General features: G+C 43.1%; 1 protein-coding gene across 19 annotated transcripts in view; it reads right to left on the bottom strand.

Moving 5' to 3' along the window:
- Positions 1-2,505: 2,505 nt before the first annotated feature.
- LOC118938206 (gamma-adducin) overlaps positions 2,506-14,556 on the bottom strand; it is a 158,424-nt gene continuing 146,373 nt past the window's right edge. For 6 of the 19 annotated variants that reach the window (XM_090195617.1, XM_090195615.1, XM_090195618.1 and 3 more), the window contains 6 exons: positions 10,179-10,295; positions 9,876-9,962; positions 9,319-9,339; positions 8,337-8,460; positions 6,776-6,868; positions 2,506-5,709 (listed from right to left, as the gene is read on the bottom strand). In XM_090195617.1, coding sequence (XP_090051743.1) covers positions 5,459-5,709; positions 6,776-6,868; positions 8,337-8,460; positions 9,319-9,339; positions 9,876-9,962; positions 10,179-10,295 — 693 coding nt within the window. In that variant the 3' untranslated portion in view covers positions 2,506-5,458. The remainder of the gene's footprint in view (positions 5,710-6,775; positions 6,869-8,336; positions 8,461-9,318; positions 9,340-9,875; positions 9,963-10,178; positions 10,296-14,556) is intronic. The other 13 variants (XM_090195624.1, XM_090195619.1, XM_090195623.1 and 10 more) reach the window with 3 other exon arrangements.

Genomic DNA, 14,556 nt, shown 5'->3' with positions numbered 1-14,556 from the left:
AGGGTAGAGGTTGGGGAAAGAGAAGACAGAGAGAGGTGAGGGGATATAGTGAGAGGGGTTATTGAGTGGGTAGAGAGAGGGGACCGGATTCTAGAGAGGGATAGAGGGGGTAGAGCGAGGGGACCGGATACTAGAGAGGGATAGAGGGGGTAGAGAGAGGGGACCGGATACTAGAGAGGGATAGAGGGTGTACAGGGGGGTTTCCTGTAGTGAGGGGATAGAGAACTGGGGGCGGGGGTACAGGGGGGTGAGAGGCACTGCCCCTGTGCTTCTGTTCTCCAGACAGAGTCGTGCTGTGAGTGTCACAACCATGAGCCTGGGCTCATCCAGATGGTTGCACAGCCAGGGGGAGTCGACATGATACACACACACACAGTTCTACATACATTTGTGTGGCTGAATTTTTGGACTGCCACCCCTTCCCCCCATGAAACAGACCCCCCATGACACGGGTTAGCATTAACATAGTATCATCTACAGAAGGCCAGGCACCACTCAGATGAATATGGAGGAACACGGGACCGCTAACAACATGATTCTACTGAATAGACCCCTCCCCCATGACATGTTGACACGTGCTAGCAAAGTATCCCCATTCATAACATCTATAGTATGGACTCCAGTAGACACTTAACAGCTTCCCTCATGACATGGACTAGTAGGACAGTAGGCTAGCCCCCCTCCCCATATGCTACTGTATGACTGTGTGGAACTGGTCAACAGAGGCCATTGTTTGGGTGCTACCCTCAACAGACACCACAGCACCGTGACCCCCCCCCCCCGGTTCCCTCATCGAGTGTCAGTGTGTCCAGTAATATTTGATATGTGTATATACAGTATATATCAGTGGAGGCTGCTGAGGGGAGGACGGCGAATAACAATGTCTGGAACGGAGTGAATGGAACGGCATCAACCCAAGTGTTTGATGTATTTGATACCATTCCACTCCAGCCATTACCACGAGCCCGCCTCCCTAATTAAGGTGCCACCAACCTCCTGTGGCATATATACCTCACATGCGGCTCATAACAAGACTAAGCCATGTTTATCTCTCCACAAAGATCATTTAAATATACAAGCAAGCATTAGGCAACGAGTTGACGTTGACGAGCAAGAATTGGTCTGAGAATTGTACACTACACAAGTGTTACCTGAGGGGTTGGATGAAGTACGGACATCCCAGCATCAGAACTCTGCCTTTAATGTTCAGTGTAGCAAAGCCTACATTTACTCAACACAGTGGCATTATCAAATCACACTCATTAACGTCAGGGTCAGAGTTCAATGCAATGATTTCTGTCGACAAATCACAGAAGGGAACACTTAAGGGAAGAGGGTGAGAAGAGAAGAGAACGGGTAATGTTGCTGTACTCCACTAAGTCTTAGCCACTCTCCCCTCCCCCACACACACTCCCGGTGGGATTTAGGAAGCACATAAAGTCATGGTGAGTTGCATGTATATTTTAGATTTTATTTATTTGCAGAGGAAAAATGCAGTCAAGGCACAACGGCACACACACCCCCGCAGCCCCCGCCCCCCCAACAACTCCACTAACACTCCCATGTTTACCGTGCAATAAAGTCGGCATTTTGCGTCAACGCTGTGCACTGTAATTGGTTAACGTCAGCATGAAACGAGCTCGTGGATTGATTCTGTTCAGTTCCAGTTCTAGAAGGTTTGACAGAGTCTCTTTGGGGGTGATGCGTACACATTACATGTGACAGATACACATACAACTAGGCGTGTCAGAGAAGGAATATCATGGTGGATCGCAGTCAGTAGTTTAGGTCCTTCTTTTCAAGATGTCCTATTTGTGCCTTTGCCATCGTCCCACACTCCCCCTCTCTTTCACACACAGCCAAGCAACAACAAACATACATGCAGCCATATGGAAGTTATCCTGTGCATTATCAATACATACATATATATATATATATTACAAAATATATGTCACCCGCTCTGTGCTATATAATGGTTGGTTGATTGATTGAAACTTAATATTTGTTCAGTAGCTTCTCCACTCCGTCTCAGTATAATGTCTGGACATCTGCTTCTGGCCTCCAGGTTTTACACCAAAGGTGATTTTGCATAATTTGACAGTTCATCTTTCATATGGACAATGTTCTCTATATATCATTGAAACCTGCATAATACGTGTGTATACTGGTTTTCTATTTACAGGATAATATCAGTACACCGAGAAACAACGTTCAGAAACCGTACAATATATTTGATTGCGTCCCCCCATGTGCACACTGGATCTTTTCGTTTACGAGTTCAACTTAAAATGATTGTGGATGGATTATGTTCAACATAAAGACAGACAGTTGGAAGAATGATACGAGTGTTCATGAACGAGGATTGTAGGTGATGACGGGGTGATGATTGCGCTAAAATAAATTGAATCAGAATTAAATTTCTTCTGCCACTAAAATGACTCCATAAAAGGAGTCCGCCACTTCAATCAGTTTAACAAGACATGGAAATGAAAAATAAAGCTTCCGTTTCTTAAAATACAGTTTTATTTTGTGAATTCACACTGATTAGCAACACATCTGAAAGCAACTCCATTATAGAAGAACCATTTCTAATAGGATCTTTGTTCACAGGTCACAGGTCGGGCTTGGCTCATTACTTGCATGCTAAAGCGATCCTTTCTTTTTTTTATCAACAGAAACAAAATGGTGGACAGAGGCATTAGTTAGTAAAACAAAGGTGCAAACGGTCGGTAGATGGGAGAGAAAAGTAAACAAATGCAAATTCAATCCATCTGAGAGCGGCGCTCGTACTGTAAATGGTTAATAAGGAAGGAGAAACCTAGTACTTGGGAAACGAAAAAGACTGAACCTGTCTGATACAAATGGAAAGATGAAAAATAAGAACTGTGTCAAAAAGGAGAAATGGTATGAAAAAATGGGTACAATTGTGAGTAATTCTAAAAATGTGGTGTGTTGATGTCATAGTTCTCCCTAAAACCCCACCCCACACATACACTTTTACATTTTCTAAAACTCACGCACCTCAACCCCTTTTTCCAGCTGTTCATGTAACTGTGAGACCAAAAAGCTCAACTCTGCTGTGAGACAGATGATAGGGCTATTTACACAGCTAAAGATGTGCCTCTCTCCTTCCCTCATTTCATCCCTGTCCTTCTCTCGCCCCATCCCACTCTCCTTCCCTTCCTCCCTCCTTCTCTCGCCCTATCCCTCTCCTTCCCTCCCTCCCTCCTTCTCTCGCCCCATCCCACTCTCCTTCCCTCCTTTCACCCCTCTCTCCTTCTCTCGCCCCATCCCACTCTCCTTCCCTCCTTTCATCCCTCTCTCCTTCTCTCACCCCATCCCACTCTCCTTCCCTCCCTCTCTCAATGTTCCAAATCCAATAGTTCACATTGCTAGCTGGGATATTGGTACATCTCTATATTAACTGTGTTCCTCTGTGTCTATATGCCACTTAGTCATCACCCGTCCATGACTTATATCTTCTAGAGAAATAACACGAGTTCCAGTTTCCACAACCGACAACGTCGTGAAAGGCGCTGTTGAGATGCAAATAAAAAGAGAAACTAAAGAGAAAGGCTAAAGAGGCTACGCAAACAACTACGAGCTGTCAAAGTGGTCTTATGAGCAGTCATAGGCATGACATAGGGGTGACTTATAAGAGGCCTAATGACAATCCGGGGAGCACTCCTGCTAAATTTGACGCCCGGGTGCGGGCAGGATAAGATTCTCAACCCTTGTCTCATGATTTAAAATATAGGAGAAAAATATAGTATAAGGCTTAAAAAAAAAAAGTCACACACAAAATACACCCCATAGCAACAACGGCGCCAGTTCCACGCTCAAGGCCCATGATGTTTTACATTTTATAACTGAAGATACTTTTTGTATTTTGGGACCTGTTTTATTTATTTTGTTGTTTTTTAACTGAGAAATATTATTTTTTTCAAGCGTGACACAAATCTAGATCTTTTTCTTCGGAAACAACTCACTTTCCACAACCTAAAGTGGATCCTCCGTACTCTGCTCCTGCCATCTACTTTCTTGCTTCTATAGATTCTATTGGTTCTTCTGCTTCTAGAATCTCCTTCATAGTAGAAACCACCTGCAACTACATTGTGTTATAGTCCGTCCACAGTAAAAGTGCAGCACAATAAAATACTAAATATATAGTTAAGAATCTATACCCAACATATCCAGTTTCCATATATCTCAGTTATAGAGTACTTTTTGTAATCTGAACAAGAATATCATTTGAGAGAAACCTGCAGGCAACACTAGAGCAACGTAGTCAGCCATATAAATTCAGATTCTTGCAAAAACATGCGTAACATCTTGTATTTCTCTGTAAAAGTATAGAAATGAGCACAAAACTGAGTGAGATGACTACTACCAAACTGTGTTCGATAAAAACACTACAATGTAATATTATTCAATGAGATGACATGTTTTTATGATCTAAATGAGATTAAAAAGTATATAAATGATGATTCTTCACTAAAACGTGATTGTTTTTTTATTCCTTTTAGTTTGGCAAAATAAAAATGAAATTATTAAGAGGAGAGGACAATAAAAAAAATGGTAAGTTTATAGTGAATCAGTGGTGAACAACAGATGAAGGTCGGAGGTCGACTAGAAGAGAGCTCGGTAATGTAAAGACAGATTCACTTTTAACAGAAGGTGAGAGAGGAGGAGGAAGAGGAGCAATAAAAAGAGGGATGAAAGAGAAAAACGAAGCGAGAGGCAGAGAGAGAAAGCGAAAACAAGAAGCAAGAGTGAAAGAAAGAAAAGCTGTAAATTTAAAACCATCTCAAAACCATTTTTCCAGTCTGACTATTTCTCTGTGGCCTCTCTGATTTCAGTCCTCTATGGATTGAAGAAGCAGACCTCATATGAGGAGAAAATCTAAGTGAAAAGAACATGGTGGTTGTTATGGTTACCATAAGGGCGGAAAGCGTTTCCGTACGCTAGCTAGTCGCCATATTGTGCAGTTTAATAATACCACTGATGCATATCTAGATCCGCCAGTGTCGGCTGGAGATTATGAAGCAAGGAATACGATTGGCTGATTCTAATTCCATAATCAACAATTAGCCAATGGCAGAGAAGAAATAACATAATCAGCCAATGGCAGTAAATATTGAACATGGGGGAGGAGTCAGTCGTTGCAGCTTTATCATTTTAGTCCTCGCCTTCCCAAATCAATGAGCCTTCACTTCTAGGAAGAGAATCCTCAACTCAATTCATCACTTTTCGCACAAGTCTAAAAAATGTTAACTTAAAAGAACAGTTTGTTAGAAAATAAAATCAAAATAAAATCTTTTAAAAAAAATGACAAAAGAGGACACTGACAAAAACAAAACTAAAATAAAAACAGACAAAAAAATAAAATAAGAGGGGTCCCCTCTTTCTTCTTAAACTGTATATAGGCTTTAATATCACTCCCTCCATCTCTCTTTCTCTAGGCCTCCATTTTCTCTTTTTTTTTGTTCTTCTTGAGGAAGGAGGGAGTGCGGAACTTCTTCTTCTTCTTGTTGGGGGACTTGGAGGGCGAGCTCTCGGGGGAGAGGGCGGAGTCTTCGATCTTCTCGCCGGTGCGGACCTTGACCTCAATGCTCTCCACGCTGGTGGTCAGCTGACTGACCCTTTTGCTCAGCTCGTCGTTCACCTCATGGTCGCCGCCATCCTTGCCGTTCTGCATCGTGTGGTTCTCTGGAAAGAGCAGGGGAGAGGGGTCAGAGGTCAGACAGGGTAGACCACCACCAACCCCACAACAATAAACCTGATTCTGTGTCTGCTACAGACCTGTATCCTATGTTGTTTGACCACAAAATATGTTCAGGTGCTACTATGGATAACTTTTCCAAATTCCCAGGTTTTCCAGAAATCCTGGTTGGAAGACACTGGAATCAGGAAGAAATAACCAGGGAATCTGGGAATCCTCCAACCGGGATTTCTGGAAAACCTGGGAATTATGGGGAAATTGCAACCCTAGGTGCTACATTTACCATGAACCAAGAGCAACCTAGGAGAGGGTGTCACCTGATGTCACCTACCCTATCTGAAATCTGTTACAGCTGGTATCTATTAACTAATCAACACATCACCTTTTTCAATAAAGTGCATTTCACAGCCAATGTTAATGTGACCGTGACTATGTACTGTACGGGGACCCAGTTACCACACGAAGAGGGTTCTTTACAAGCACTGTGCCACTGTTCTATTACAAGAGCATTTCAATGTACTACAATGAACCAACGTGTGACATCATAAGAGGCTGTTGAGCAACAATCGACCCGACTTGGCCCCCACAGGAGAAGAACTGGTTGACTTAAGTCAAAAACGGTGTCACGAATTGTGTCGCACGCACACACACACACACACACGGAGCAGTTTACTGTGGGGAGCTGTGTTGATGGCAACTCTAGTGTTCTGTAGTTACGTGGTGTTGGTGTTTGTTGTTCAAAGGGACAGGAAGTAGTTACTACAGGAAGTAAAACTGAGTCATTGTTAATGATTAAGAGGAAGTAAGACACTATAGAATTGGTACTGATTAAACATCGTAAAGTTGATTTCCCAATAGCAATGTAGTAGGTTTCCATATGACTTTGTTATTATATCTATTATCTATTATAACATTTGAGGTAAAAGTGGAACCAAAGGAATGTAGAATGTGTTTTTGACATAATAAAACACAGCACAACCTTAGTAAAGCCTGTTCTGTTGAAACGCACACAAACAAACACATTTCACAATGTTCTCTCTCTCTGTGTGATACCTTCTTTAGCTGGAGTTATTTGCGGGGACTGAGTTTGGGACAGAGACTGAGAGAGAGTGGAAGCGTCGTTGGAGGTTAGGTCGTGCTCGTCATCTGCAGGAGTGGGTGAGGGTTTGGGATGAGGGTTGAAGGGGTGGGAGTAAGGGGTCAGGGGGTGAGGAGGGGGAGAGGATTTGGGATGAGGGTTGAAGGGGTGGGAGTAAGGGGTCAGGGGGTGAGGAGGGGGAGAGGGTTTGGGATGAGGGTTGAAGGGGTGGGAGTAAGGGGTCAGGGGGTGAGGAGGGGGAGAGGGTTTGGGATGAGGGTTGAAGGGGTGGGAGTAAGGGGTCAGGGGGTAAGGAGGGGGAGAGAGTTTGGGTTGAGGGGTAAGGGTGAGGGAGTGGGTTGGTAGGAGTAGGGTTTGGGGGGGGAGGGGGTGAGAGAGGGAAGTGAGGGTTTGGGGGGTGAGAGATTAGTGTTGACACACATGTTAGAGGCAAGACAGCACAAACAGATCTGGGACCAGGCTACGTTAGGGTACATGGAACGTAGTGTTCGTACAGTACTTCCAGTACATACAGTGAGGAATCTAAGGGGTTAACGTGGTTCATCTAACCACCAGGTCATTCATCTGATACTATTAGTTTATAAGTACACATCGATACAGTGACATTCCAAAAACCCCATTCATTATCACAGTGGAGTTCTAGCAGTAACATTACAGACAGACAGTCATTCTATACACAACATCATAGTATACATAACAGCACACAGTATTACTGTGAGCACAGACATGCAGAGGAACATTCTAGAAGGAGCATAAGAACATTCTATAAGGAGCATAATATGGAATCCAGATTGGACTGGTGTAGAGTAGGTGGGGATAGGGGGGTGGATGGTGTCATGGCAACCGGGCCCACTCATACAGTGGGTGTGAAAACCTGCTGTGGGCCAGTCTGTCTGTTCTGTTGGCCGCCTTAGTCATAGGATGTAGGGATGGTTCCCTGTTGCACACACACGTTACTACAGGCAGGGGTTTTACCATCTTGACTGCAAGATCAGGAACAACTCTCACTACAAATGGTGTTGTGGCTTATAAAACGGGTTCGGAGACATCTGCAATCTGATTGGCTGAAATGGGGCTCCAAGCCATTGACAATTCCTTGTCATCGGACTGTCTATGAAAGTAGTAGCAGTTTTTACTGGAGTGGAATACTACTCATTTGACTTGTGTATAACATGGTAGGATAGATGGCTGGTGTGTATTTCTCTGTGGTTCTGTATGTGTGTGTGTGTTTCTCTGTGGTTCTGTATGGGTGTGTGTTTTTCTGTGGTTCTGTATGGGTGTGTATTTCTCTGTGGTTCTGTATGTGTGTGTGTGTTTCTCTGTGGTTCTGTATGGGTGTGTGTTTTTCTGTGGTTCTGTATGGGTGTGTGTTTCTCTGTGGTTCTGTATGGGTGTGTGTTTTTCTGTGGTTCTGTAGGGGTGTGTGTGTGTGTTTCTCTGTGGTTCTGTATGGGTGTGTGTGTGTTTCTCTGTGGTTCTGTATGGGTGTGACTTCTCTGTGTGACTCTCTCTTACCACTCAGCCCCAGCTGTCTCTTCTCTACGTTCATCGTGTATTCGTCCATCTCTTTCTCAGACAGCTGACTGAAGGGGTTAGGAGGTAGAGGAACCATCTGGTCATCCTCTGATGCCACATAGGGCTGGAGAGAGAGAATGGAGGGAGAGAAGAGAGAGATTATGCAGGGAGAGGAGAGAGAGTATGGAGGGAGAGAAGAGAGAGAATAGAGGGAGAGAAGAGAGAGAATGGAGGGAGAGAGTGGAGAGAGAGAGTGGAGAGAGAGAGAAGAGAGAGAGTGGAGAGAGAGAGAAGAGAGAGTGGAGAGAGAGAGAAGAGAGAGTGGAGAGAGAGAAGAGAGAGTGGAGAGAGAGAAGAGAGAGTGGAGAGAGAGAAGAGAGAGAAGAGAGAGGAGGGAGAGAGAGGGAGAGAAGAAAGAGAGAGGAGAGAGAGACAGAGACAGAGAGAGAGAGAGACAGATAGAGGAGAGAGACAGAGACAGAGAGAGAGAGAGAGAGAGAGAGAGAGACGAGGGAGAGAGGAGAGAGAGAGAGACAGGAGTTAACATAAGACTCCCCATGGACAGATCCATTCCCAGATGAGGACAAGAGTGAGTACACTAATGCCAGTTCATCGTAAAACACAACACACACTAACACACCATTCAATAGAAATGGGCATATCACACAAACACACTCCAATACTTTCAAATGACTTACCAACAACAGGGAAAAACAATGATTAAGGGACACTGTCAAATATGAATGCTGTTCTGGCACAACCACATCAGAACATGCACAACACACATTTGGTGACATAAGGAAGTAGGTCATTCATTGGTGGAGTGCACTATCATGCGTAAACACTCCACTTCACTCCCACCTCCAGAAACACACAGACAGTGATGATGTGACCTAACAGGACAACAACTGAAAGGACAAACAGGTGAAACAGAAATGCACTGACACTGCACACTGTAGTATTCAGCCTGTAGAGACATTACCTTCACACGGACCGGCTGATCCTTCAACACATGACATACACCATGTAGGGAAACAATATTTCACAAGTGATCAAATCTCGTTTCATCTCAACTCTGATAACAGGCAGAGAGACCTGGATTGTGTTATTCCCTTGCTATAAGATGATACCAATCACCAAAATGCTGCCAAGAAGATCCAAAAGGATGAAGTTATTCACCAAAGTTGGCACTTTGAAGGAGGATGTCATTACAGAATCCCAGAGCCATGGAGATGTGTATTTCTGCTTCTAAACAATACATGTAATTAGCCCCACCTACTGGTCAAGGTTGGCAAACGCAATAACAAATAGCTAAGTCTGTCTAGCCTGGATGATATGGTTTACTTAGCAAAATCCTGAAGGATGCTCACAGTTTACAGACTGCCTTATATAGCCTATAATTCAAGACTGTTATATATTGAAATAAATATTGAAATACTCTAGTTGTTGTTTATGACACTGTTATGGATGTTTCACCAACAGGACTTCAGGCCAAGTGGCAACAGATATATTGGTTTGTCACACAGAGTTGCCGCTCACCATTCGAGGTTCGTCCAATGGGATGCCTGCCAGGTGGTGAGAGCGAGGTCCGGACGTCATCATGTCGAATCTGTTCTGCTCTCTGATCTGTGATAGGACATAACAGTGACATCCCTTACACAACCAGGAAGTGCATGGTAAGGATTGTGGTTCTGATAGGGCGGTGGAAGGCAGAGAAGGAGCTGACAGAGAGGAGTTAAGTTGAAGTTGGCCTTAGTGCTCCAGGGTCAGTTTTGCCTTTCTCCTACTGATGTTTATGGTTAAGATGCATGGAGGGTAGCTGATCCTAGATCTGTGACTTACTCGGTTTCTCCTCTCCAGCACCTCGCTAGGGTTGGTGTTCATAGGGACAAACTGATTGGGGTCCTCGATCCGGATTGGAGTGCCGCTGCTGTTGCCACCTTCCTCTGACTTCATCCACTGTAGAGAACAGAAAATACAAAGACATAGACCAATCAGACACAGTCCATATCAGACATAGACCAATCAGACACAGTCCATATCAGACACAGTCCATATCAGACACAGTCCATATCAGACACAGTCCATATCAGACACAGTCCATATCAGACACAGTCCATATCAGACACAGTCCATATCAGACACAGACCGATCAGACACAGTCCAATCAGACTTCATCCACTGTAGAGAACAGAAAATACAAAAACAGACCAATCAGACACAGACCAATCAGACACAGACCAATCAGACTTCATCCACTGTAGAGAACAGAAAATACAAAAACAGACCAATCAGACACAGTCCAATCAGACTTCATCCACTGTAGAGAACAGAAAATACAAAGACATAGACCAATCAGACACAGTCCATATCAGACATAGACCAATCAGACACAGTCCATATCAGACACAGTCCATATCAGACACAGTCCATATCAGACACAGTCCATATCAGACACAGTCCATATCAGACACAGTCCATATCAGACACAGACCGATCAGACACAGTCCAATCAGACTTCATCCACTGTAGAGAACAGAAAATACAAAAACAGACCAATCAGACACAGACCAATCAGACACAGACCAATCAGACTTCATCCACTGTAGAGAACAGAAAATACAAAAACAGACCAATCAGACACAGTCCAATCAGACTTCATCCACTGTAGAGAACAGAAAATACAAAAACAGACCAATCAGACACAGACCAATCAGACTTCATCCACTGTAGAGAACACAAAATACAAAGACATAGACCAATCAGACTTCATCCACTGTAGAGAACAGAAAATACAAATACATAGACCAATCAGACTTCATCCACTGTAGAGAACAGAAAATACAAATACACAGACCAATCAGACACAGACCAATCAGACTTCATCCACTGTAGAAAACAGAAAATACAAAAACATAGACCAATCAGACTTCATCCACTGTAGAGAACAGAAAATACAAATACATAGACCAATCAGACTTCATCCACTGTAGAGAACAGAAAATACAAATACATAGACCAATCAGACACAGACCAATCAGACTTCATCCACTGTAGAGAACAGAAAATACAAAAACATAGACCAATCAGACACAGACCAATCAGACTTCATCCACTGTAGAGAACAGAAAATACAAAGACATAGACCAATCAGACTTCATCCACTGTAGAGAACAGAAAATACAAAAACATAGACCAATCAGACTTCATCCACTGTAGAGAACAGAAAATACAAATACATAGACCAATCAGACACAGACCAATCAGACACAGACCAATCAGACTTCATCCACTGTAGAGAACAGAAAATACAAAAACATAGACCAATCAGACTTCATCCACTGTAGAGAACAGAAAATATAAAAACATAGACCAATCAGACTTCATCCACTGTAGAGAACAGAAAATACAAAAACATAGACCGATCAGACTTCATCCACTGTAGAGAACAGAAAATACAAAAACATAGACCGATCAGACTTCATCCACTGTAGAGAACAGAAAATACAAAAACATAGACCAATCAGACTTCATCCACTGTAGAGAACAGAAAATACAAAAACATAGACCAATCAGACACAGACCAATCAGACTTCATCCACTGTAGAGAACAGAAAATACAAAAACAGACCAATCAGACACAGACCAATCAGACTTCATCCACTGTAGAGAACAGAAAATACAAAGACATAGACCAATCAGACACAGACCAATCAGACTTCATCCACTGTAGAGAACAGAAAATACAAAGACATAGACCAATCAGACACAGACCAATCAGACTTCATCCACTGTAGAAAACAGAAAATACAAAGACATAGACCGATCAGACTTCATCCACTGTAGAGAACAGAAAATACAAATACATAGACCAATCAGACTTCATCCACTGTAGAGAACAGAAAATACAAATACACAGACCAATCAGACACAGACCAATCAGACTTCATCCACTGTAGAGAACAGAAAATACAAATACACAGACCAATCAGACACAGACCAATCAGACTTCATCCACTGTAGAGAACAGAAAATACAAATACACAGACCAATCAGACGCAGACCAATCAGACGCAGACCAATCAGACGCAGACCAATCAGACGCAGACCAATCAGACGCAGACCAATCAGACGCAGACCAATCAGACACAGACCAATCAGACACAGACCAATCAGACACAGACCGATCAGACACAGACTGATCAGACATAGCAGACACAGACCGATCAGACATAGACCGATCAGACATAGAGCAATCTGTCTAGTCCAGCTGGAGGGAAAAGCTGCCCAATTCTGATATTTTTTTCATAAATTGCTTTTGACCAATCAGAGCAGCTCTGAAAAAGATGTGATGTGAAAAGATCGAAAGTGATTCATCAAAAGACTGATTAGTGGAAAAATTGGTCTGCCTGTGTAAACGTAGCCAAGGTGAACTTGCTGGTATTCCTTTGAGTCATTCATTATATGTGGTAATATCACAAAGATGTAATTCTCTAACATACCAGGAGAGGGAAGTCTAATATAAGGTTTCACCAGAATGTGTCTCAGAGAATGTCAGATTGGCTCTAGACTAGCAACTGAGCTAGTCAGGACTAAGACCTGCACAACACAATGTGTAGACATGAACAGGGAGCTCTGTTTCATCAACACTGACCATATGTGTGTCTGTGTACAGTATGAGTACTGACCATGGTCCTGGTATGTTTATATAGTGTTAACCCTCCCTACAGTATGAGTACTGACCATGGTCCTGGTATGTTTATAGAGTGTTAACCCTCCCTACAGTATGAGTACTGACCATGGTCCTGGTGTGTTTATATAGAGTGTTAACCCTCCCTATAGATGAGTACTGACCATGGTCCTGGTGTGTTTATATAGAGTGTTAACCCTCCCTACAGTATGAGTACTGACCATGGTCCTGGTATGTTTATATAGTGTTAACCCTCCCTACAGTATGAGTACTGACCATGGTCCTGGTATGTTTATATAGTGTTAACCCTCCCTACAGTATGAGTACTGACCATGGTCCTGGTATGTTTATATAGTGTGTTAACCCTCCCTACAGTATGAGTACTGACCATGGTCCTGGTATGTTTATATAGTGTTAACCCTCCCTACAGTATGAGTACTGACCATGGTCCTGGTATGTTTATATAGTGTGTTAACCCTCCCTACAGTATGAGTACTGACCATGGTCCTGGTATGTTTATATAGTGTTAACCCTCCCTACAGTATGAGTACTGACCATGGTCCTGGTGTGTTTATATCAAGTGTTAACCCTCTCTACAGTATGAGTACTGACCATGGTCCTGGTATGTTTATATAGAGTGTTAACCCTCCCTACAGTATGAGTACTGACCATGGTCCTGGTATGTTTATATAGAGTGTTAACCCTCCCTACAGTATGAGTACTGACCATGGTCCTGGTATGTTTATATAGAGTGTTAACCCTCCCTACAGTATGAGTACTGACCATGGTCCTGGTGTGTTTATATCGAGTGTTAACCCTCCCTACAGTATGAGTACTGACCATGGTCCTGGTATGTTTATATAGAGTGTTAACCCTCCCTACAGTATGAGTACTGACCATGGTCCTGGTGTGTTTATATCGAGTGTTAACCCTCCCTACAGTATGAGTACTGACCATGGTCCTGGTGTGTTTATATAGAGTGTTAACCCTCCCTACAGTATGAGTACTGACCATGATCCTGGTGTGTTTATATAGAGTGTTAACCCTCCCTATAGATGAGTACTGACCATGGTCCTGGTGTGTTTATATAGAGTGTTAACCCTCCCTACAGTATGATACTGACCATGGTCCTGGTGTGTTTATATAGTGTGTTAACCCTCCCTACAGTATGAGTACTGACCATGGTCCTGGTGTGTTTATATAGTGTGTTAACCCTCCCTACAGTATGAGTACTGACCATGGTCCTGGTGTGTTTATATAGTGTGTTAACCCTCCCTACAGTATGAGTACTGACCATGGTCCTGGTGTGTTTATATAGAGTGTTAACCCTCCCTACAGTATGAGTACTGACCATGGTCCTGGTGTGTTTATATAGTGTGTTAACCCTCCCTACAGTATGAGTACTGACCATGGTCCTGGTGTGTTTATATAGAGTGTTAACCCTCCCTACAGTATGAGTACTGACCATGGTCCTGGTGTGTTTATATAGTGTGTTAACCCTCCCTACAGTATGAGTACTGACCATGGTCC

The sequence above is a fragment of the Oncorhynchus mykiss genome, chromosome 13 (assembly GCF_057628025.1).
Source record: "Oncorhynchus mykiss isolate SJ-2025 chromosome 13, ASM5762802v1, whole genome shotgun sequence".
In the NCBI taxonomy this organism is placed as follows: domain Eukaryota; kingdom Metazoa; phylum Chordata; class Actinopteri; order Salmoniformes; family Salmonidae; genus Oncorhynchus; species Oncorhynchus mykiss.
This window is presented reverse-complemented; position numbering and strand designations above follow the sequence as displayed.